Consider the following 26,548-nt stretch of genomic DNA (forward strand, 5'->3'; position numbering starts at 1 on the left):
ATCTACCTCTGCCTGCCTCCTGCTACTGTCTCTCTGCACCTACCTCCCTGCACCTCATGGTGCACTTGTCCCTGGTCAGCTGTCATTCTTCTTCGCCTCTTCGTCTCCTCCTCACTGGAGGAGTGCCTCCAAAAGAATGGGCAATTCCCTTCTCAGACACTGATTCACAGCACAAATGATGCAATGCTCAATGTTGATCAGAGCAGTTACTTTTTGCCCCCTTCCTATGAGGAAATACCCTGTTGTAGGTGGATATGTTAATGAAAAGCAAAATTTGAACACTAGCTAAGTCCCCCAACTGCACAGCAGACTCTTCTACTAAGGTCAGCATTGGTCCCACTTGCAGCCTTTTTAACAATGTATGAAAAGAACGACCGTGTTTCCCATTCATCCAACGCATTATGGTGTTGGCAATGTTTTATTCCAATCTATTGGCTTCCAAACAAATTCTTGTTAATGAGGTTTTTAAAAATGGCAGACGGGCTGCCAATTTCAATGCCTGCTTGCCTACCGTATTTTGACAGACTGGCATGATGACAGCGGGTTCACAGTGGGATTTTACACATGCATGGCACAAAACTGTGGCAGTCTTAGAATGTAAAATTCTGTCCCATGTTTCAGAACTAAGTGTGACATTTAAAAATATACAACATGGTTCAGTGTACCAACAAAGTACCAGTTTAATTATATTTTTAGGTTTAGCAACCCTTCAAAAGTCCCAGTTGCTTAAATGCTATCATTCATATGTTAATCGCAGGAGAATGGTAATATTGAATTGACAAAAGATTAATTTTGACACGTTAAACTTGCTCTTACTATGTATAAAAATAACCTCACTTCCATTATTTATGTACTGAGTGTGTTTTAATCTCAGTTTCTTGGCCGACTATTAAAGGAAAAATCCAGAATCTAACTTCTGTCATCAAAAATCCACATTATAAATTGATTTGAAAGCAAAATACTGAGGATGCTGAAATCTGAAACAAAAACAGAAAATGCTGGAAAATCTCAGCAGGTCTGACAGAATCTGTGGAGAGAGAATAGAGCCAACGTTTCGAGTCTGGATGACCCTTCGTCAGACCTGCTGAAATTTTCCAGCATTTTCTGTTTTTGTTATAAATTGATTTGCCTTGTTAAATGTCTATTGGAGCACATTTTGACCAATAAAACACAAAATGATCAAAGTACAGGATTTCCCGGCTTTGATTTGCCAGATATAGATTTATTTGTGTTCATCTAAGTTGTTCTAAGGGTGGTGTTGGATTTTCTTTTCTAAGGCAAGGAATGAATTATTGGAAAATTAGCTTCATTGTCAGAAAATAATTACTAATCGACAATGTGTTGTATATTGATGTTGTGATATTTTGGGTGGCACGGTGGCAAAGTGGTTAGCACTGCTTACTCACAGCTCCAGGGACCTGGGTTCAATTCCGGCTTGGGTCACTGTCTGTGCGGAGTTTGCACATTCTCCCCGTGTCTGCATGGGTTTCCTCCGCATGCTCCGGTTTCCTCCTACGGTCCAAAGATGTGCAGGTTAGGTGCATTGGCCATGCTAAATTGCCCCTTAGTGTCCCGGGATGTGTAGGTTAGAGGGCTTAGCAGGTTAAATAAGTGGGGTTACGAGGATAGGGCTTATGTGGGGTTACGGGATTGTGCCTAGATGGGATTGTTGTTGGTGCCGGCCCGATGGGCCGAATGGCCTCCTTCAGCACTTTGGAATTCTATGATATTTGGAATGTTCAGTTTCTGTTTCTCGACATGTTGTGGGAATCATGTAATTAAAAGATGCGTGGTTTGATGATTTTCTGCTTTACATGATTCAGGGATAAACAACAGGAATATTATCATGTGGATGGATCACAGAGCAGTTGATCAAGTCGACCGAATAAATCAAACGAAACACCATGTGCTGAAGTATGTGGGTGGAATGATGTCCCCAGAAATGCAGCCACCCAAACTTCTGTGGTTAAAAGAAGTAAGTATTTTACTGTCTAACCTTTTATCTTTATGATGAATGCTCTACAAATTAGAGGTATTGAAAAGCAATTCTAAGAAAAAAAAATCTTCCAAATGTATTTTTAAAACTTTTTTTTTTACAAAAGTTATCAAAGAGAAATGAGAGCCCAGGAGAGTGTGGAACTGGGATAGTTATTCCAGTCCAGCACTCCCCTCCAGAAAACAATTTAATTATTCTTCATATATTCGTAACCTCCATCTCATTTAATTTGACAAATTACATGGACGATTTAAACATTTGTACAGTTTTATGTTTTTGATGTAAGATGAAACTGAGTACTATGTTTAAAAGTAAAGCTGTGAATACGGGTTCCTATTCAGCATGTCATTCACAGATTATTATGGAGAGATCCCTTTCCCTTTTCATAAAGTTCATTTTCCAAATGACAGTTCACTGCCATGAGGGTGATTTTTTTTCCCTAGCTGGTACCATCCAACCTGAGGTTTTACCTCCATGGAGAATACTCCAGCTTAAAGGACGGGTCGGTCTGTCTAGCCTGGGATTTTATCTCTGAGATTTTGTTTGGAAGATGGGGTCGTTGGCTTTCTTCATCTGGGAGGATGAGGCAATTCAAGCCAGAATCTGCAGACTGTCCATCATGATATTTGCAAGGATAGAAGTGAGTGATATTTCAGGTTCTCACAGCATCCAATATATCTGACACACTTACTCGTCCTCCTTGGCCTCCCTGTCTTGAGAGACAATGAGTGTCTGCCAATGGGCCACTGGAGTGATCTCTCCATGGCGCATGCCTGGACGGGATATGGGGGTTTCGGGTTGCTCAAGCATCAGAACCCCTCTCCCGGCCTTACTGGTGGGGTCCAAAGCATGAGATTTGCCATTTGGCTGCAGGATCTTCCAGAATGCACACACATGCATCTTGGGACTATGTGAGGAAATCAGAGGATTCATTAAAAATAACAGAAACACCAGGTGAATGTGCAAACTTCACACAGACAACCTGGGTCCTTGGAGTTGTAAGGCAGCAGCTGTAACCACTGAGCCGCCGCACTAGACTGGGCACACACGAAGAAGGCGAACCGGATAACCATGGTTTAAAATGTGACAACCAGAAAATATAGTTGCAACACAATACATTTAATGATGTTGCATTAGTGTATTCCTTACTCTCCGCCATGGGAAAGATTGTCGTGAGAATCCTCCTCAACTGCCTTGTCGTAGTAGCTGAAGAGCTCTTCCCTGAGTCTCCAAGTGGCTACCAGCCATCAAGAGACACAATGGACATGATCCTCAGTGCGCGACAAATCCAGGAAAAGTGCTGGGAGCAGCATCAAACCTCTCAAAAGGCCTTCGACTCTTATCAACTGTGAGGAATTATGGAACATCCTCCTCAAATTTGGCTTCCCATTGAAATTTGTCACCATTCTTCACCTGCTCCATGATGGCAAGTAAGCAGTGAACCTCACCAACGGAACCACCACAGACCCAACACGAGTGAAAACTGGGGTCAAACAGGGCTGCGTCATCGCACCAACGCTCTTTATCATCCTCTCAGCAACAGTCCTTCCCATCATCCTGAAATTCCCCGCTGGAGAGGAGCTAACCTACCGGACAAGCGAGAAACTGTTCAAGCTCCAACACCTCTAGGTCAGAACCAAGACCATCCAACTTATGTCATTGAGTTGCAGTACACAGACAACACCTGTGTGTGTGCACACTCAGAGGCTGAGCTACAAACCAGCATCAATGCATTCACCGAGGCATAGAGAGAATTGGCCTCAGACTAAACATCCGCAAAACAAAGATTCTCTACCAGCCCACTCCTGCCACACAAAACTGATCATCAAGACCCGTGGTGAGCCCCTGGACAACCTTGATCATTTCCCATATCTCGAGAGCCTCCTCTCAGTAAGGGCAGACATTGACAGTGAAATCCAACATTGACGTCAGTGTGCCAGTGCAGTCTGCGGACACCTGAGGGACAGAGTATTCAAAGACCAAGACCTGAAATCCAGCACTAAGCTCATGGTCTACGGTGCGGCTGTGGTCACTGCTGTCCTGTAGGTGTCAGAAACATAGACAATGTACGGCAGACACCTCAAATCCCTAGAGCGATATCATCAACATTGCCTCCACAAAATCCTGCAAGAAGGGAGTTCAAACAGGGCAGTTTAAGTGCTCTAATGACTAAAATGATTTTCATGAACTCAGCTCGGATTCAAATTAGTACATTTTCTGTAGTTGAGGAGAGGGTTTCAAAGAGATACTCTTTCCTCCATTGTTGTGGCTGGTTGTTCCATTGGCTCAGTAATCTTAGTAACGCTTCCTGAAGGATTTGGACAGTTGATGTTTCATGCATTGTCAGGTATACTGTCATAAAGGGTTTCAGTTTATTCAATATCCTTAATTAACCTCCATCGTAGGATCCTTACAGTGCAGAAGGAGGCCATTTGGCCCACTGAGTACGCACCGACTCTCCGAAGAAATGTCCTACCCAGGCCCAAACCCCACCCCATCCCCATAACCCCATGCATTTACCATGGCTAATCAACATCCCTGGACACTTAAGGGGCAATTTAACATGGCCAATCCACCCAACCTTTGGACTGTGAAGGAAACCCATGCTGACATGGGGAGAACATGCAAACTCCCCACAGTCACCCAGGCCGGAATCAAACCCAGGTCCCTGGCTCTGTGAAGTAACATTGCTAACCACTGTGCCATCATGCCACATGCAGCACTGAGTTCTTTGAGTAACTTTTGCTGCTGCAATATTTTATCTGTGCTTTCAGTTAATATATAACCGAGATTGTTCTTTTTGTTCAAGTTGTCAAAGTTGATGCTATGATCAAGGATCTTGGCTTAGAGGAGTGACTGAATATAATAATTTCCTGCCATCACACTGGCATAAATACTGCTAAAATCAATGCTCCAGAAAAGTGAAATGGGAGAGAATAGGAAAGGAAGGGAGAAGAAGAGGGATAAAAAAGCAATACAAGAGCTTTGCCTATGCATGTTAGTTCAGCTTCCTTACATTGTTGGGTTCAATATTCTGCCCATACCATTCTCTCCAATTAAATCTCCGATTTCTGTTTAAAGTAAGAAATGCTCAAAATTAGTAAACCAGTGAAGCATGTTAATTAATTATTGATAACTGGTTGAATCATTTAAAAAGACATGTCATTACATTTATTTTAATTTCTGTATAAACACTACAACACTGGATGTACCTGCCAGCAAGATATCTTGTGAGAGTAGTATATTCAGAAACATTACTCAAGTAGAAACAAGTTTTGCTATTTGTTGTTCTGATTTGTACATTCTTGCGAAGTTCAATAATGCAATGCCTTATCGACTGTGTGTTCCACCGCACTACTGACTATGTCTACTGCTTTTCATAATATCACTCGACAAGGTATTACAAGTCATTTTGCAAAAGTAGACCCAGAAAATAACTGTTACTCCTTTTGAAATTCCTTTTCACTTGCAAGCTTCACGTGAGACATGTCATATTTTACTTTAATTCCCACAATTTATTCAGATAAATATAGCCTTCAGAAACACCTTGTTCAAATTGTATTCACAAATGTAATGAAAACTATTAATTTTGTTAAATATATTGCTTGACTGGAAAAATACTGTTTATGGGAATTAACAAAATATAATAATTAAAAAATATAATAACATGTTTATGTTTAAACTTTGGAGTTAATTGGTACCATACTAGAAACGTATATCATGCCTTTCAAGTTGACATATTGCTTGTAAATGTTTGTCAGCTGCAAGTCAGAATTTGTTTTTTTTGTTCCTTTCTGTCCTATCCAGAATAAGTTTTGGTTTCCTCATCTGGTCCTAATAATGCCAGCTGCTGGGCTAATGAGTGCCAAATGTGAATTGTTTTCCGTCTGCTTTGAGCAGCTGGAGCCTTCTAACCTTCTAACCGTAAAGAAAAAGCTACAGTAATGAAGTTCAGGCAGTGGAAGGTCGACATAGCTAAGGGATTAAAACACGGGAGAAATGGCCAATGCCAGTTGTGCGTGGGTAAATGTATTTCCCAGTACGGTACTGAGTCATGCAGGCCAGGAATGTCCCAGGTTTGTTCTCCAATCTGTGCTGGTGTCAGTCCTGAGGAGGAGGAGAAAGATTAGAGCCAATGTTTCGAGTCAAGATGACCCTTCGTCAGAGCAGACAAAGACACTGCTGTCGGGGCATCCTGACTTGGAATGGCTGCTGAGATTTTCCAGCATCTTCTGTTTGTGTTTCAGATTCCAGCATCCGCAGTAATTTGTCTTTGTAATGGAGGTACTCCTGTTGGCTTCATTATTCCTTCCTTTAACCAACCCTGCCCGGCAGCACCAGGGGAACATACTTTTATAATGGTTATGAACCAAAGTCCATAACTTCTTTGCTCCTTCCAATCTGATACAGTTTTAGGGATAATAAAGAAAAACTACCTTGGTGGGATAACCGGATGTTGGCAGAAAGCATCATGTGCTCAGTAAGAGATGTGTAACATATTCAGTGCATACTTACTTACAACAGGGAGAGATGGTGATGCGGTCATGTCACTGTATTAGTGATGATGTGGAGATGCCGGCGTTGGACTGGGGTGAACACAGTAAGAAGTCTCACAACACCAGGTTAAAGTCCAACAAGTTTATTTGGTAGCAAGTACCATAAGCTTTCGGAGCGCTGCTCCTTCATCAGATGGAGTGGAAATGTGCTCTCAAACAGTGCACAGAGACACAGAAATCAAGTTACAGAATACTAATTAGAATGCGAATCTCTACAGCCAGCCAGGTCTTAAAGGTACAGACAATGTGGGTGGAGGGAGCATTAAACACAAGTTAAAGAGATGTGTATTGTCAATACACATTGTCAATGCAGTGTAGAAATTAACTGTATTCCCATAGATAATAGACTCTGAGAGAATTGTATGACTTTAGGAATGTACACATTGAAAAATAGTTAAGTGAGATTACCATGAATACAGAGGGAGAATGGAGGAATCAGAACAACCTTGAAGTACAGTCTGAGTGACTGACAGACCTGCAAAGCCAGCTTCCACCATTTTTCAAACAATGTACTTGGTGCTATGGTTACATATTCTGTAATACAAGCATTTGGGGAGAAGTACAAAGTACTAGTAGCTTGGACCTGGGGCACGACCTCAAGATGCCCAAGTTCCATCCAGTTAGCTGACTTCATAGAATCAACTTGGTGGAAGTTGTATGATTGCATGGGATTTGCATGTTTATTACGCGTCATTGGAAGATCAGATAGAATCCAACTCTTGTATTTCTTAATAAAGTATACCTGTTGCTGCAACCAGATTCTCAGACCTTTTCATTATAAGATTAGCTGGAGAAAGTGGCTAAAATCTGATGCAGAGAACATCATCCGCATCTTTCAGAACACCTGTTTACCAGAGCCAACCAGGACATCACTTAGCACGTTGACCTCAATATTCAACAGTGGACAAGTTATGGATTTGCAGCAGTGGTTATTTCTCTCATTTCCAGGGCATAATGTTGCCATTTGAGCACCAGAACACCAGCCAGCAACATTTCTGAGTAGGAAAGCCACTCATTTCGTTAATATCCACTAGTCTCCAACCAGAGAAGCAGATCATCTCAATTTGTGCAAGGTGCCCAGAAAAGTTTTATCCTGAAAATTCAGTTATCCCCCTGAGATTCAAACCTTTCAGGAATGTGACAAAATGTCTGCTAAGGGACAAGGGATGCCTTATGCACATTCCTACAAAACCCTGCCACACCTGTTTAGGTGGAAGCTCTTTGCAATATGCCCTGCAGATTCATAGTGATGGACTTTGTCATAAAGAGAGACTTGCATTTGGAGAAGGCACAGGAGCAGAAGCAGTTCTCTTCAGATGATGAAATCCAGGGTGAAGGTGAGGCAGCGACAGAAGATAATGGCCACCTTAATGCCATGCAGCAAGAGATGAAAGAAATGGGTTAATTGCAGAGCAGTTGGGATGACCTTTTGATTCACCTGTTCTGAAAACTTACAAAAATACTTTTGCATTGATAGTTTTTGTTACATCCTTTACCCCTCCCTTAATCCTACATTAGAGAACATTGAAACCATTCAGCGAACTTCTACATCAACGACACACGTAGACTAAGAAGCTGCTATAAAACCACACTGCAGACCACATTGCCAAATGCAATCAAAATGATGAATTCCCAACACAAGACTTTCCTTCAATTCATTTCTCAATTAGTGTCAGCCCATGCTACCTTTCATATAGAAAAGTTTCCTAATTCGACCACTGCTAAGAAATGTTTCCCTGAGTGACTTCAGCAAAGCTGGTGGAAGATTTTTGTTGCTTATGTTAGGGCCCTTGAAATGCTTATGGCTGACAACTTTTAGGTATTTGAGCCTGTGTGTGCCTTACTGTAGACAGTTACACCCTGGCTACTGCCAGGGCAGTTGTTCCAGCTGATTTCATGGCCACACATATGAGATGACACCACCCATGTTTGAATTGGACTCCTCTATTCCTTCAGAAATAATACTAAAATTCTTTGGAAGACTTTCCAATACTTGACATAACTGCTTGTGAAAGGCAGGCAGCTTTCTTTTCATTGGCTGGGTCCCTGAAGTCCTCAATATTGTGCTGTCCTGATGATGGGCTTTTCCTGTCACTTGTGCTGGGTATTTCACCACTGCATTGAGGGCCAACGCCTGTGTTGGTGCTTGATGGGAATAGAACACATGATGGTGCACCCTCAGGAAGATTGTGTTCCTCTTAATTGTCTTCTTCAACAGGCTGCAAGGGCTAAGGAAGTTCTAGAAATAAAATACATGTTTAGCTTGGTATTGAGACGGTGGGCATTAGCAATCATGCTTTTTGCAGATGCAAAGTTTTCTGAGCCTTTGCTGATATGACTGAAGGATTAGAAATAAAAGGAAAATAAGCTGCCAGCCTCTATTTCCCTGATGCCCACAGCTTTCCCTGGGCCACTAAGCCCCAGGGCTTCCTACTCTATCTACATGATGGCTACCCTGAGTTTAAAATCAGTGCTACCATCCAAGTGCACACGTTGGGAGAGGCAAATAACTGGGATCTTTTAAGCTGAACATTTGACCTTTTGAAGCCATTCTTACCACGAAGGGAGAACAAATGTGAGAAAGGAAAGGAAAATGGAACTTCGTTTTGATTTAGCAATAAAATTTAGAAACAAAATTAAAGATAGTAGGATAGTTAACATACAAGCCTGCAAAAAGAATGAACCCTTGATATTATGTCTGGAGGCAGACAATAACGAAAGTTTGGAGAAAAATTTTAAGTGAGCATTGAACAGTATTTTGGTTACTGTTAGAGTATTGTTTACAATTTTGGGGTGACCACAATTATAGAAATGGCTAAGTTGCAGCATAGATTCACTTGGATACCACCAACGTTTATTAAGATGCGACCAGAGATTAATGGTTTAAGTTATGGAAAAAGGTGAGAGGTTGATACATTATTTCATTGGGCACAAGGGGCCAAGTGATAGAGTCTTGAGAATTATGATTTTTACAAAATATATATCAACACTTCCATTGGCTGATTAAATGGCAGTGTGAGGTCACAAATTTTAAGATTAGTGCAAAAAGAATGAAGAATGAAGTATATTTTTAAGGGGGTAGTTAAGATGTGGAATTCTCAGCCTCAAGCTGTTATTGAAGCAGAACCTATAATTACTTTCAAAAAGGAATTTGATGACTGATGGAAAAAAGGATTTAATAAGGTATGGGATTCAGAAGGAGAACAGGATTTGCATATATGGTTTGTTTTCATTGAATCCAGGCTTGAACTGATAAGTGACAAGTAACCTTTGCACCAACAAGTGCCAGGCAAATTCTATCACGATCATGAACGAATCTAATCACCTCCTCTTGTCACTCAGTGGCATTACTATCACTAAGTTCCATGCCTTCAGCATTCTGGGGGGTTGGGGGACACCATTGGCCAGAAACTTAACGACTCAATCAAATTAGCCACATAAATGTCATAGCTGCTATAGCAGGTCAGAAGCTGGTTGATCTGCAGCAAGTAGCTCACTTCTTGATCATCACTGCCTCCCCACCCCCACTGACCTTCTCCATCAGCCACATCGTGCAGTTCAGGACTGTAATAGAATATTCTTCACTTGTTTGGATAGATGCAGCTGAAACAACACTGAAGCAGCCAAATACCATCCAGGGAAAGCAGGCTATTGGATTCATTCCTTCTTCTGCTGGTGTACCATGAGCACAGTGTGTACTAATTACAGGATGCACAACAGCAAGTCAATGAAGCTTCTTCGGCAGTATTCCCCCAAACTTGCGATCGTGGGCGGCACAGTGGTTAGCACTGCTGCCTCACAGCGTCAGGGACCTGGGTTCGATTCCCGGCTTGGGTCACTGTCTGTGTGGAGTTTGCACGTTCTCCCCGTGTCTGCGTGGGTTTCCTCTAGGTGCTCCGGTTTCCTCAGAATCTGAAAGACGTGCTGGTTAGGTGCATTGACCCGAACAAGCGCTGGAATGTGGCGACTAGGGGAATTTCACAAATTTCACAGTAACTTCATTGCAGTGTTGATGTGAGCCTTACTTCTGACTAATAATTAAACTTTACTTCCACCACAAGAAGGATGTAGGCAGCAGGTGCGTGGATATGCCATCATTTTCAAGTTCAGCTCCAAGTCATGTATCATTCTGACTTGAATATATATTGCTGTTCTCCTGGATCAAAAGCCTGAAAATCCCAACCTAACAACATTGTAGGAATACCTTCAGCACATAGGCTGCAGCAGTTCAAGAACCATCCCCTTCTCAATGGATGGGCAATAATTGCCAGAGCTGCCCACATCCCAAAGAAGGATGAAAAATAAATTCTGGATTGTGCAGCTTTCTACAGTTGTTGTTAATATTGCCCCATATAATCAACTGATTGGGAGTGTGGTTCTGCAGTTTATAACTGCTCCTGCCAAATCCTGGCCCTCCCAAGATGGATCATTCCATTACTGTGCCGCTTTTTAGAAAGCAATCTATCAGCAGGTAAGCCTGTAGCTATTGAAAGCACCAGCTTAAAAAGGAAAAGCATGCAGTGTTTTGCTATAACTTAATTTCCTTGGACACATGATAAAGGCATTGTACCATTTGTCAGCAAAATGATTTAAATCACTTAAGACTTTAATGGTCACATTTGATGGCCACTCAATGTTTGCAATTATTGTCTGTGTTTTTGCATCTTTAGGAATGTTTTTTAAAAGATTTTAACCTCTAACCTTTACTGTAATCTTCCTGCCAGTTTATGCAGTAATCATCTTTGCTAATGTGATACGTTCAGCTAAAGGAACTTCGTATAGGTTTTAACAACTTGACATTCACCCTCAGCTGGTTCTAGCCAGCCATTCCCCCGAAATGTCACTGTATCATTGGCATCATATTCTTTGATTTTTTTTTTCATTTTAGCCTGCGGTACGTTCATTGGACATAAACAAAAACTTGTCTGTCTAACCCTAGTGCGACCTCCAAATGAATTAACGTGATTTTTCGGCAGGAAAGATGGGCTGGGAGACACAGTGATATAAACTAGAACACGGGCTTTTCATTTTTCTCCTAACATCAGAAGGATGGAGCTAAAAATGTGATTGCCACTTCCCACCCAAAAGAACAAATGGGCGTGGTGATTGCAATGTGTGATTAATTTACACCCATTCAGAGTTGGTAGCATGTACACTTCGTGCTCCCTACCAATTACAATGATATTGGCATGCAACCCAGTGCTAAACATGCTGCTGAGTGACTGCATGCCTCAGCAGGGGATCCACGTTAATGCAAGGCAAGCATCACTTAAAGCGATCCTGCATTTCGTAAAGGCAGCCTTCTTAAAGGCAAGGTGTATTCTGATTGCATCAGGAAGAGATTATGAGCAAAACATCGAGTGGAAATAATGCTTCTCCAGAATGATCCAGGAAGTGGAAGTATTGTTTAACGACCCTAATGGTCTGCTCTTTCACATTTCATATGGCAGCTTATGGGCCTTTGTCATTTGAATGTTGCCCATGTGTATGTGGATTGTGCACCCAAGCCAGGAGTCCTGTCATCAAAAGAAATCCCTTGTCACCTATGAACCACCCCCTGGTTTAGCATGGTGGTTCAAATGCAGATGGTACAGCAGACAGCTGCAGAATGAAGGCATCATAACTGCTGTAAGGGTAACAAAATCTAACCTTACAGAACACTACATGTAGTCACACACCAAATTGATGTTGAGAGAGTGGAACCTCTTTTGTTGCAGTACGTCTCAGGGCTGACGTGCAAAGCAATATGTGTGAAGTCCCCCTGATCCCTTTCAAAGCTGTATATTTGTTCCACTTTCGTCTCTCTGGCAAAAGAGCATGAAACTCAGCTCTCTTGGAACTCAGGGCCTTAGTGATCTTCCTTATGCAGCAATCAAAGGTAAACTAGAAATGTGTGAAAATATCACCTGGAAGGAGTCGGATGCACATTCACTGGCAATGGTGTCCTCATCCTGCTTTGTGACTGCAGTTATGGCTGTAGCATGTGATGCATTTCAGTTATGACCTCCTTGTTGAACTGGAGATGTCTGACGCACTTGCTGATGTTCAAATAAGCGAACTGCTCCCTGAACCCTCAGGGCAGACATGGCCTTCTCCTTTTCCCTTTCAACCCTTCAACATTCTCCCCCCTCTTCCAGCAGTTTTTTCTGCTCTGTGTACTCTCCACTCATTTCTGCCTGTCATATCATAGAGTAAGAAGTTTAACAACACCAGGTTAAAGTCCAACAGGTTTATTTGGTAGCAAAAGCCACACAAGCTTTCGAGGCTCTAAGCTTAGAGCCTCGAAAGCTTGTGTGGCTTTTGCTACCAAATAAACCTGTTGGACTTTAACCTGGTGTTGTTAAACTTCTTACTGTGTTTACCCCAGTCCAACGCCGGCATCTCCACATCATGTCATATCATAGGCCAGGGTTGATATGAAGTATTTTAATCATGACTGGAAGCAAATGGATTGTACAGAAATATTGAAGTCAGCATGTGCCATATCACTCCCTGTGCACTTCAGCAAATCTGGAAACCATAGAATACTTATATGATTACTGCAACAGCAACTAGATATTAATCAGAAACTAACCTGAAAGCAGCTGATAATCTCTTTAAATAATACTTCTGTCAATGCGTTTATTAAAATTACGTTTTGTTTTGAAATAATTAGATTTCAAGTTTCTTCTCGGTGAAATATCTGGGTTTTTTTTACTTTCAACCATTATTTTCTTTCAGGGCAGCACGGTGTACAGTGGTTAGTTGCTGCCACATAGCATCAAGGACCTGAGTTCAATTCCGGCCTTGGGTGACTGCTTGTGTGGAGTTTGCACGTTCTCCCCGTGTCTGTGTGTGTTTTTACCGGGTACTCTGGTTTCCTCCCATAGTCCGAAAGATGTGCAGGTTAGGTTGATTGGCCATGCTAAATTGCCCCTTTGTGTCAGGGGGACTTGCTAATCTGGTGAACTGATGCGAAGACAATAATTTCTCCCTCAATGTCAGCAAAACGAAGGAGATTGTCATCGACTTCAGGAAGCGTAGAGGAGGACATGCACCTGTCTACATCAATGGGATAAAGTGGAAATGGTCGAGAGCTTAACGTTTCTAGGTGTACAGATCACCAACAACCTGTCCTGGTCCCTCCAAGCCGACGCTATAGTTAAGAAAGCCACCAACGCCTCTACTTTCTCAGCAGGCTCAGGAAATATGGCATGTCCGTTACGACTCTCACCAATCTTTACAGATGCACCATGCTTTCACCAGCATGCTTTCTGGTTGAATCACAGCTTGGTATGCCTCCTGCTCTGTCCTGCAAGAATCTATAAAGGATTGTGAACGAAGCCCAGCCCATCATGCAAACTAGCCTCCCATCCATCGATTCGGTCCACACTTCCCACTGCCTCGGAAAAGCAGCCAGCATTATCAAGAACCCCACGCACCCTGGACATGCTCTTCTACCTTCCTTCGTCGGGAAAAAGATACAAAAGTCTGGGGTCACGTGCCAACCAACTTAAGAACAGCTTCTTCCCTGCTGCCATCAGACTTTTGAATAGATCTACTATATATTAAGTTGATCTTTCTCTACACCTTAGCTCTGGCTGTAACACTACATTCTGCACTCTCTCCTTTCCTTCTCTATGTACAGTATGCTTTGTCTGTATAGCTCGCAAGAAACAGAGGAGATGTCAGATGTAAGTTTTTCACTCAGAGGGTGGTGGGTGAGTGGAATCGGCTGCCGTTAGTGGTGGTGGAGGCAAACTCGATAGGGTATTTTAAGAGACTTGGGATGAGTACATGGGACTTAATAGGATTGAGGGTTATAGGTAAGCCTATATATAAGCCTAGGTAGGTAGGGACATGACCAGCGCAACTTGTGGGCCGAAGGGCCTGTTTGTGCTGTATTTTTTCTATGTTCCAAACAATACTTTTCACTGAATACTAATATAAATGGCAATAAATCAAATCAGCTATGGTAAATCCTTGGCTTTATAGGGATAGGACCTGGGTGGGATTGTGGTTGGTGCAGACTTGATGGGCTGAATGACCTCCTTCTGCACTGTAAGATTCTATCATTTCCTCTTAGATGTGCAAAACAATGACACCACCATTGCATTGCAGGTAAAAAAAAAAGTTGAAGTTCCCACTTGCTGATTGTGAAGTGATAACTGGAATGTTACACTTTTGGACATTGAAACAGTAAAAATGGAACTGAGAAACCATTCTCATCATTGGATTCATAGAGGTTTGCAGCATGGAAACAGGCCCTTCAGCCCAACTTGTCCATGTCACACTTTTTTTTTAACAACTAAGGCAGTCCCAATTGCCCATGTTTGGCCCATATCCCTCCATACACATCTTACCCATCTAACTGTCTAAATGCTTTTTAAAAGACAAAATTGTACCCACTTCTACTACTATCTCTGGCAGCTTGTTCCAGACACTCCACCCTCTGTGTGAAAAATTGTCCCATCTGGACCCTTTTGTATTTCTCCCCTCTCACCTTAAACCGATACCCTCTAGTTTTAGACTCCTCTACCTTTGGGAAAAGATGTTGACTATCTAGCTGATCTATGCCCCTCAGTATAAGATCACCCCTAAGCCTCCTACACTCCAGCGAAAAAAGTCCCAGTCTATCCAGCCTCTCCTTACAACTCAAACCATCAAGTCCCGGTAGCATCCTAGTGAATCTTTTCTGCACTTTTTCTAGTTTAATAATATCCTTTCTATAATAGGGTGACCAGAACTGTACACAGTACTCCAAGTGTGGCCCTACTAATGTATTGTACAACTTCAACAAGATATCCCAGCTCCTGTATTCAATGTTCTGACCAATGAAACCAAGCATGCCGAATGCCTTCTTCACCACTCTGTCCACCTGTGATTCCACTTTCAAGGACATTGAACCTGTACCCCTAGATCTCTTTATTCTATAATTCTTCCCAATGCCCTATCATTAACTGAGTAAGTCCTGCCCTGGTTTGATCTACCAAAATGCATCATCTCACATTTATCTAAATTAAACTCCATCTGTAATTCATCAGCCCACTGGCCCAATTGATCAAGATCCCGTTGCAATCCTAGATAACCTTCTTCACTGTCCACTATGCCACCAGTCTTGGTGTCATCTGCAAACTTACTAACCATGCCTCCTAAATTCTCATCCAAATCATTAATTTAAATGACAAATAACAGTGGACCCAGCACCGATCCCTGAGGCACACCGCTGGTCACAGGCCTCCAGTTTGAAAAACAATTCTCTACAACCACCCTCTGTCTTCTGTCATGAAGCCAATTTTTTATCCAATTGGCTACCTCACCCTGGATCCCGCGAAATTTAACCTGATGCAGCAACCTACCATGTGGTACCTTGTCAATGGCCTTGCTTACGTCCATATGGACAACATCAACTGTCTTGGTTACTTCTTCAAAAACCCAAACAAATTCATGAGACATGATTTTCCACTCACAAAACCATGCTGACTGTCCCTAGTCAGTCATTGCCTCTCTAAATGCCTGTAGATCCTGTCTCTCAGAGTACCTTCTAACAACTTACCCATTACAGATGTTAGGCTCACTGGCCTGTAGTTCCCAGGCTTTTCCCTGCAGCCTTCTTAAACAAAGGCACAACATTTGCCACCCTCCAATCTTCAGGTACCTCACCTGTGGCTGTCGATGATTCAAATATCTCTGCTGGGGACCCGCAATTTCTTCCCTAGCCTCCCACAATGTCCTGGGATACACTTCATCAGGTCCCGAGGATTTATCTACCTTGATGCACTTTAAGACTTCCAGCACCTCTTTCTCTGTAAAATGTATAGTCCTCAAGACATCACTGTTTATTTCCCCAAGTTCCCTAACATCCATGCCTTTCTCAACAGTAAATACTGATGAGAAATATTCATTTAGGATCTCGCCCATCTCTTGTGGATCCGCACATAGATGACCTTGTTGATCCTAAAGACGCCCTACTCTCTCCCTTGTTACTCTTTTTAATTTTAGTTTCTGATGAAGAGATGTTTATGTTGTTTGTATTATTTCACATTATGTTGTTGGAGCATTGTGTCATATCACTGAATGTTAAACTGTGGGAAAATGTATCATGTTGTGCATTTTCATCTCCAAAGTGCTGGTTCGGAGGCAGGTTGGGTGTTAGTCATTAAATTTTCTTTTATGGCCATCTCAGCCGCAGTGTATGGATGGGGTATTATCGATAGAGGTTGAAAACAGGTCCACAATTGTCTTAACCCGGGAATTATGCATGACACTGGGACACTCTAGCAGAGAGCGGGCAATTAGGGTTGCTCTAGCCGTTGATGCCCACCTCCCATGAATGATTAAAACAAAAGACAATTCTCCTGTTGAGTTGTTTCCACTCAGGATTGATCATGGGAATTCCAGGGCACCTCAGTCCCCATCGTGATTTTCACTCACTTGATCGCTTATGCGTCTGGAATAACATCACCGGGAAAATGAGAACCTTGCAGATAAACGTTCAGAAACATCGTTCACTTTTAACATTATCATTAAATTCTCTTTTTTAAACCATGCCATCTTTTGAAAATGAAAACTATTTTTTTAAGATATGAATTGTGATGTATTGGCTTCACATTTTAGATTTTTATTTGTGAACTATTGTGTGAGCAGATAACCGCAGCTTTAAAAGAAGATTCCTGAGAAGTACCTTTAAAAAAACTGTGATAAATGTGTTTTCAATGTTTTGCAGCATGACAATTTACAATTAAGTTTAAATTACAGTGACACTTCAACCAAAGGAACAAAATATATTGTAAATACCACATGAAAAGGATATTTGCTTGTTTTTGGAATTCTTAACTGTGTTTATTTGAATTTGCCAGAAACTGCGAAGCATTTGCTGGGAAAAAGCTGGGCATTTCTTTGATCTCTCCGATTTTCTGTCTTGGAAAGCCACAGGTGCAACTACAAGGTATTTATTTACATAAAGTCTGGTATTGCTGCAATAAGGACTGTTCATTACTGCAGTGGGAGTCTACTGGGAGAAGTAAACCATGTCAAAATGCTTGTGGGGATAGGGGGAGGGGGTGGGCTAGGCAGTGGGTGATTGTGGGGGGAGCGGGGGGGGGGGGGTGTTGTGGATCCAGTTTTGGCAAACTTCCATTTGGACCTTCTGATATTGAGCCAAAAGATGAGATCATCTTGGAGTTTAAGAGGATATACTAATCCTGAACAATGTGACTAAATTTGACAAAGTAAAGACTGTTTGATGAGACAGTCTTCATAAATTCTCTCATGGGGTGAGGGATAGGGGCAGAGTTTGCAGGTGATATTGTGAGTTGGACACATAATATGAAAGAGAGTTGCTGTTCTCTTGGCTGACATTTGTTAACTCCCCATTTCCACTGCCTGGCGTGACTCAGTATGTCTGCACTCTTAGTAAAATAGTGGTTTAATGCGAAATATGAGAGGCACATGCAGTTTTCTATTTCAAGAAAATGATCTCAAGGAGTGAACATGTTTCTGTTAGCTTTGTGCACAGACCCACGATGAAGCGGTTTATTGATGGGACGATGAGTGCAAGCGATAGTTGTCACCATATGTATTGTTACCTTTTGAGAAAACTAAATAGTAACTGGCACAAAAGACTATTGTCAGTTTGAACAAAAGTGGAATAAGTGATTTTTAGATGTACAAGACAGAAGTTTCCCAAAAATGGCTAAGAGCACGATCTTATGACTTCTTTTCGCCTGTTGATCGGTGGGGCGAAGTGCTAAGGTTACGTGCAAACTGGAAAATCGAGTTCATACCCGTTTTCACACCACACGCAATGTGACTGGCACTGTTTTGCCGGTGGGATCGGCTTCGAAGCCAGTTAGCTTATTAATGTCAAAAGCATGACATGAACGCATTTGGCATGACCATTTACAGCCTCGCTGAAACATACTGTCTTGCCGGTCACACCTCACGCTGGTGAGAATCACAGCTGGTCCCCACCAACAGGGACCAGATATCATGGCCATGGTGGGGAGGTGGGGGGGGGGGGGAGGATCAGAGACCACTGAAGACCCTACATAAGAACATAAGAAATAGGAGCAGGAGTAGGCCATCTAGCCCCTCGAGCCTGCCCCGCCATTCAATAAGATCATGGCTGACCTGAAGTGGATCAGTTCCACTTACCCGCCTGATCCCTATAACCCCTAATTCCCTTACCGATCAGGAATCCATCTATCCGTGATTTAAACATATTCAACGAGGTAGCCTCCCACCACTTCAGTGGGCAGAGAATTCCAGAGATTCACCACCCTCTGAGAGAAGGAGTTCCTCCTCAACTCTGTCCTAAACTGACCCCCCTTTATTTTGAGGATGTGTCCTCTAGTTCTAGCTTCCTTTCTAAGTGGAAAGAATCTCTCCACCTCTACCCTATCCAGCCCCTTCATTATCTTTTAGGTCTCTATAAGATCCCCCCTCAGCCTTCTAAATTCCAACGAGTACAAACCCAATCTGCTCAGTCTCTCCTCATAATCAACACCCCTCATCTCTGGTATCAACCTGGTGAACCTTCTCTGCACTCCCTCCAAGGCCAATCTATCCTTCCGCAAATAAGGGGACCAATACTGCACACAGTATTCCAGCTGCGGCGTCACCAATGTCCTGTACAGATGCAGCAAGACATCTCTGCTTTTATATTCTATTCCCCCTTGCGATATAGGTCAACATCCCATTTGCCTTCTTGATCACCTGTTGCACCTACAGACTGGGTTTTTGCGTCTCATGCACAAGGACCCCCAGGTCCCTTTGCACAGTAGCATGTTGTAATTTTTTTCCATTTAGATAATAATCCAATTTGCTATTATTTCCTCCAAAGTGAATAACTTCGCATTTGTCAACGTTATACTCCATCTGCCAGATCCTTGCCCACTCACTCAGCCTGTCCAAATCTCTCTGCAGACCTTCTACGCCCTCCACATGATTCACTTTTCCACTTATCTTTGTGTCATCTGCAAACTTTGTTACCCTACACTCAGTCCCCTCCTCCAGATCGTCTATATAAATGGTAAATAGTTGAGGCCCCAGTACCGATCCCTGCGGCACACCACTAGTTACCATCTGCCAACCAGAAAAGCACCCATTTATTCCGACTCTCTGCTTCCTGTTGGATAGCCAATCCTCAATCCACGCTAACACCCTATCCCCAACTCCGTGTGACCCAATCTTCTTCAGCAACCTTTTGTGAGGCACCTTATCAAACGCCTTTTGGAAATCCAAAAACACCGCATCCACCGGTTCCCCTCCATCAACCGCACTAGTCACATCTTCATAAAAATCCAACAAGTTCGTCAAGCACGACTTTCCCCCCATGAATCCATGCTGCGTCTGCTTAATCGAACCATTCTTATCCAGATGGCCTGCTATTTTTTCTTTAATGATGGATTCCAGCATTTTCCCAACTACAGACGTTAAGCTAACCAGCCTGTAGTTATCCGCCTTTTGTCTATTTCCTTTTTTAAACAGCGGTGTAACATTAGCCGTTTTCCAATCCACCGGCACTACCCCAGAATCCAACGAATTTTGATAAATAACCACTAACGCATCCGCTATTACCTCTGACATTTCTTTCAGTACCCTGGGATGCATTCCATCCGGGCCCGGGGACTTGTCCACCTTCAGTCCTGTTAGTCTACCAAGCACTGCCTCCCTGGTAACATTAATTGTATTGAGTACCTCTCCTCCTACCAACCCACTATTGTTAATATTCGGTAAACTATTTGTGTCTTCCACTGTGAAGACCGACACAAAAAACTTATTTAAAGTTTCAGCCATTTTCCTCATTTCCCACTATTAAATCCCCCTTCTCATCCTCCAAGGGTCCAACATTCATTCTTGCCACTCTATTCCTTTTTATATATTTGTAAAAACTTTTACTATCATTTTTTATATTTAGAGCTAGCCTAGCTTCATACCCTATCTTTCCTTTCTTTATCGCTTTCTTAGTCGTTCTTTGTTGTTTCTTAAAGTTTTCCCAATCTTCCAATTCTCCACTATTTTTGGCCACTCTGTACGCATCGGTCTTTAATTTAATACTCTCCTTAATTTCCTTTGTTATCCACAGCTGGTTATCCCTTTTCTTACAATCCTTCTTTATCACCGGAATATATTGTTGCTGAGTACTGAAAAGGATCTCCTTAAAAATCCTCCACTGTTTCTCAGCTGTCGTACCTACCAGTCTGCTCTCCCACTCCACCTTAGCCAATTCAGCCCTCATCCTATCGTACTTCCCTCTGTTCAAACAGAGGACACTGGTATGGGAGCCTACTTTCTCCTCTTCCATTTGTATCAGAAATTCGACCATATTGTGATCACTTGACCCAAGAGGGTCCTTCACAAGAACATCCTTAATTCTACCTACCTCGTTACACATTACCAGATCTAAGATAACTTGTTCCCTCGTCGGTTCTGTAACATACTGTTCAAGGTAACTATCCCGACAGCATTCTAAGAACTCTTCCGCCATCCCACCCCTTCCAACTTGAGTCAGCCAATCAATATGTAGGTTGAAGTCCCCCATGATTATTGCCGTTCCGTTTTTGCACGCATCCATTATTTGCTTGTTTATAGCCCTCCCCACCTCAACATTATTATTTGGGGACCTATAGACCACGACTACTAGTGTCTTTCTCCCCCTACTATTCCTTATCTCTACCCATAACGATTCCACGTTTTGTTCCTTAGAGCCTATGTCATCCCTCACTACTACCCTGATATTATCTTTTATTAACAGAGCTACCCCACCACCTTTTCCTTCCTGTCTATTCTTCCTAAATGCCTGAGTGGTTGGAAGGCATGATGGCCAGCCAATGCCAGCCTGGCACCACCCACTGGGAGCCATGGCACTGCCCAACAGCCACTATAACTGTGCCAGGGGCAATGCCAAGGGATTAGGACCGGAGTGGGGATGGGGCTATGATCGGGGGGGGGAGCTCTGCAGTGGGGGGGGGGGGTCTGTAGAGGGCAGGCAAGGGGTTGATTGGCAGGGGGCATGATCAGCAGAGGGAAGGAAGCTTACAGATGTTGGGTGTGTGCAAGGGTGGGCTGCGGAGGGTGTGGGCCACCGAGTTGTTGTGATGGGGGACTTATCAGGAGGGTCCCACTTCCCCAATGCTGGCAACACATATTGCCAAGGTGGAGGGGAGGGTTACATTTCTGCTGATGATTTTGGGGGGTGGGGGTAGGGGAGTGGCAGGATGTATCCCAGTTCACTGTGCCTTCGCAATGGGGCCCCAAGTAGTCTGCATCCGGCTTCATCGACGAGCTTAGGAACTGCCCCCTACTCAAACTCGCCCAAATATTAGGCTTGAAACATACGCATTTTCTCAGTCGTTCGACACTTAAGGGGCAATCTAGCAGAAAATATTCTAAGTGTCACTTTGGGCAAGAAACCAGTGCGATACCATGTGAATCATATCACAATGGCCCCACACTTAGTGCACTGAAAGAGCCCCCTCGTGAACACGCCGCTATGGAGTCCCCAGGCGTGACCTGCCGAAACTGGCTCGCAGCTGTACACTGTGAACAAGGGGAGCTGCATTTAAACGCTTCCTCTGCACTCATAGCCAGTCAAGCCAGGAGGATGGCAGCGCAGAGAGCAGCACCACGCTTCATGGAGGCTGATCTAGGAAAGCTTCTGGATGCAGTGGAGGAGAGCTAGGCCACCCTGTACCCCCGAGTGGGTAGACAACCCAGAAGCAGGGAAGGAAATGCGGCCTGGGAAACGGTGGCTGCGGCAGTCAGTGCCAGCGGCCTGACATTGAGGACTCCTGTCCATTGCTGCAAGAAAGTGAATGCCTTTGTTCAAACTGCAAGGGTGAGTGTCCATCTGACACATCCTAGCAGCAATCCCGTCTGTCCACATAAATCCACTCCCTGTAACCCCGCCGCCTTCCAGAACCCTCAGCATCGTCCTCAAATTCCTCCGGCACTCCCCATCATAAACGCTTCCTGTCAGCGTACGGTGTCCTGTCCACCAATCATCAGGCTTTCAATCATCATCAATGGGAACATTCCAGGAGGGGGGATGATTGTGTGCCAAACACGTGAGTGAGATTGACATCAAGTCAATCTCATGCTAATCAGCCTGGTTTATGCCAACAGACATGGGCCGGGAAGATTGCACACCATTTGGCACCAGGTGCAAAACCTGTCTTTGGGCCCGCACGCGAATTTCCCGGATTAGCACGATCTGTGCCAGGCGCAACGCAGCTGGAATAGTGCGGCTTCAGCTTTTCCACACAAGTACTATATAGAGTATTGTTTGAAAGAATTGGCAATAAAGTGCTGGAGAATACACTGAAATTATGGAATGAACTATATAAATGCAAGTTCTTTCTCTCTCGAGTAACAACTTGCATTTATATCAGAACCCTAAAATAGTTAAGCATCCAAGGTGTTTCACAGGTGATTTACCAAACATACTTTGACACAGAACCATATAAGGAGATATTTGGGGTTGGTCACAGAAGAAGTTTTGAAGGAGTATCCTAAAAGACCATGGTGGCACAATGGTTAGCACTGCTGTCTCACAGAGCCAGGGACCCGTGTTCGATTCCTGGCTTGGGTCAGTGTCTGTGCTGAGTCTGCATGTTCTCCCCGTGTCTATGTGGGTTTCCTCCCACAGTCCCAAAGATGTGCTGGTTAGGTGCATTGTCCATGCTAAATTCTCCCCCAGTGTACCCGAACAGGCACTGGAGTGAGGCGACTAGGGGATTTTCACAGTAACTTCATTGCAGTGTTAATCTAAGCTTACTTGTGACACAAATAAATAAACTTTAAAAAAAGAGGAAAGCGAGGTAGAGATGTGGAGAGGTTTGGGAGGGAAATCCAAAGTTAGAGCCTTAACAGCTGGTGCAGTGATTAAAATCTGGGATGTGCAAGGGCCAGTATTGGAGCCATTGCATGGAGATATACATAACGCATAAAATGATGTCCATATGTACTGGAGGCATTATTGTATTATATGTACTGGTCTTTTTATTTCCTAGAAATAAACATTATAATCACTGACACAGAAATTTCTGGTGGTGGTGATCATATTCCTACCACTTAATACAAAAAGAGAAAGTAGTAGGAAATCTATTACAAAAAATGGAACATGACGTGATTAACAATAAACAGTGTGTTAATCTCATTTCACTTTTCAGATCACAGTGGAAAGTGCTCAAGTTTCACTCTTGTAATTATGATGCTGTGTGTGCTCCTTGAGATTATAGCTTTGTGAACATTCTTAGTTTTCTACTTGTGAGGTTAGCATGTCTGCTGCAACAAGTTCCAGTATTGACATCTAATCTATCCAGGAGTTGCTTCATTCTCGCTAACTGCCCCATTAACATGTGTTTGTGTGACATTGTGTGGTTAATGCAGAAGTTACACTTACCTTTGGAATGAAGGAAAATCCACATATATTCAAAACAACTAAAAATGAATGTCCAAACAATAAAATAATGCAGCTAATTGACCCGAAACCTAAGTCTGATCCTCGTGTTTCCCATCCATTAAATACTGTTGAGAATGGTCCTATATCACATTGTATTGAGAGCCACCATTGCAAAGGGACTCCCTTCAAATTCTCTGGATATCTATTGAATCATGTGGAATTGCAATTTTAGAGAAACTGTTTTGGCATTCTGATGTGGAATTATATCAGAGTGACATCAGCCACTAAGTGAAAGTCTTTTCCAGGTTCCAAGAACAACAGGAGTCCTCCAAAAGAATTAAACATTTACTTGTCGTATTGCAGTTAGGTATTGATTTTAAGTAAAGCCCAAAAAATACTGTTAGTGTGCTGTTCATGCATTAACTGTGGGTTACTAAAATCTTCTGGTGGGGGTGGCGGGGGGCTGGTTGGTGATGATTTCTGTTTGTTTACTTACGTGGTTGTCCCCCTCCAAAATAGATATCTTGTTTTGGATTCTGTGGAGGGGGATGACCCTCCAGGGGTAAGCCACGAGGACCAGATCGCCTCCACGGAGACAAGCTCAGGGGTCCGGAAGGGAAAGAAGGGGTTTAGGAGAGCGATAGTTGTGGGGGACGCAATGGTTAGAGGCACGGACAGGCGCTTCTGTGGGACTGAACGAGAATCCAGGATGGTAGTCTGCCTCCCTGGTGCCGGGGTACTGGATATCTCCGAGAGGGTAGGAAGCATATTTAAAAAGGAAGGTAGTCAAACGGATGTGATTGTACACATTGGGGGAAATGATGTAGGTAGGAAGAGCAGGGGGGTCATACGAGAGAAATTCAGGGAGTTGGGTGCTAGGCTAAAAAGTAAGACCTCCATGGTAGCAATCTCTGGACTGCTCCCGGTGCCGAGTGCAAGTGAGGCTCGGAACAGGGAGATTCTACAGTTGAACGCGTGGCTAAAGGACTGGTGCAAGAAGGAGGGTTTTAAATTCATAGATAACTGGGAAATCTTCAAGTCAGGATGGCAACTGTACAGAAAGGATGGGTTACACCTTAACTGGAAGGGAGCAAATATCCTGGCTGGGAGTTTTGCTAGAGTGTTTCGGCAGGATTTAAACTAGTGTGGCAGGGGGGTGGGGAACAAAACAGGAGGTCAGTAAATACTGAGGCTGGGGTCGAGTTGGGGGCCAGGGCAAGGCTAGCTAAGAAGAGGAGCACTCTGGAGGAGGAGGACCTGACTGGGCCTGGAGGTCTGGAGTGCATCTGCTTCAATGCGAGGAGTGTAACGGGTAAAACAGACGAACTTAGGGCCTTAATGCTTGTGCGGAATTTGGATGTGGTTGCGGTGACGGAAACTTGGTTAAAAGAAGGACAAGACTGGCAACTGAATATTCCGGGGTATAAGTGTTTTAGGCGAGACAGAGGAGGGGCTAAAAAAGGTGGGGGAGTAGCGATATTAGTTAAGGAGCATATTACCGCGGTGCAGAGGGTAGACAACTTAGAGGGGTCATGTACTGTGTCGCTGTGGGTGGAACTCAGAAACAGGAAGGGTGCAGTCACTATGCTGGGGGTGTACTACAGACCACCCAACAGCCCACGGGAAGTGGAGGAAAGGATATGTCAGGAGATTCTGGATAGGTGCAGAAAACATAGGGTTGTTGTAGTGGGGGACTTTAATTTCCCTGGCACAGACTGGAAAGTGCTTAGAGCTGGGGGACCGGACGGGGAGGAATTTGTAAAATGCGTACTGGAAGGTTCTTTGGAACAGTATGTAGATAGCCCGACTAGAGAGGGGGCTATACTGGACCTAGTTCTGGGAAATGAGCCCGGTCAGGTCGTCAAAGTTTCGGTCGGGGAACATGTGGCAAATAGTGACCACAACTCTGTTAACTTTAGGATAGTAATGGACAAGGATGAGTGCTGTCCTACGGGCAGGGTGCTAAATTGGGGGAAGGCTGACTATAGCCGGATTAGGCAAAAATTGGTGGATTTTGATTGGGAGAGGATGTTCGAGGGTAAGTCCGCGTCTGGCATGTGGGAGTCTTTTAAGGAACTATTGATAAGGCTGCAGGATAGGCATGTGCCTGTAAAAAGGAAAGATAGGAAAGGTAGGATTCGAGAGCCGTGGATAACCAGGGAAATTGAGGATCTGATTAAAATGAAAAGGGAGGCGTACGTTAAGTCCAGGCAACTGAAAACAGATGGAGCTCTGGAGGAATACAGAGAGAGTAGGAAAGAACTCAAACGGGGAGTTAGAAGGGCAAAAAGAGGTCACGAGATGTTCTTGGCAGGCAGGATTAAGGAGAATCCTAAGGCATTCTATTCATACGTTAGGAACAAAAGAGTTGTCAGGGAGAAAATCGGACCTCTCAGGGACAAAGGAGGGGAATTATGCTTAGAACCCAAGGGAATAGGGGAGATCCTAAATGAATACTTTGCATCGGTATTCACGAAGGAGAGGGGCGTGTTAACCGGGAGTGTCTCGGAGGGAAGTGTTGACCCGTTAGAGAAAATCTCCATTACAAGAGAGGAAGTGTTAGGTTTTTTAGGGAACATTAAAACTGACAAAGCCCCAGGGCCTGATGGC

The 26,548-nt window shown here is 43.5% G+C and overlaps 1 protein-coding gene across 4 annotated transcripts in view; it reads left to right on the plus strand.

Annotated features, from left to right (window-relative positions):
- The window catches only part of fggy (FGGY carbohydrate kinase domain containing), a 278,408-nt gene that overhangs the window by 37,973 nt on the left and 213,887 nt on the right, over positions 1–26,548 (plus strand). For all 4 annotated transcript variants that reach the window (XM_078218494.1, XM_078218493.1, XM_078218491.1 and 1 more), the window contains exons 4-5: positions 1,824–1,975; positions 17,391–17,479. In XM_078218494.1, coding sequence (XP_078074620.1) covers positions 1,824–1,975; positions 17,391–17,479 — 241 coding nt within the window. The remainder of the gene's footprint in view (positions 1–1,823; positions 1,976–17,390; positions 17,480–26,548) is intronic.

The sequence above is a fragment of the Mustelus asterias genome, chromosome 8 (genome assembly GCF_964213995.1).
Source record: "Mustelus asterias chromosome 8, sMusAst1.hap1.1, whole genome shotgun sequence".
Taxonomy (NCBI): domain Eukaryota; kingdom Metazoa; phylum Chordata; class Chondrichthyes; order Carcharhiniformes; family Triakidae; genus Mustelus; species Mustelus asterias.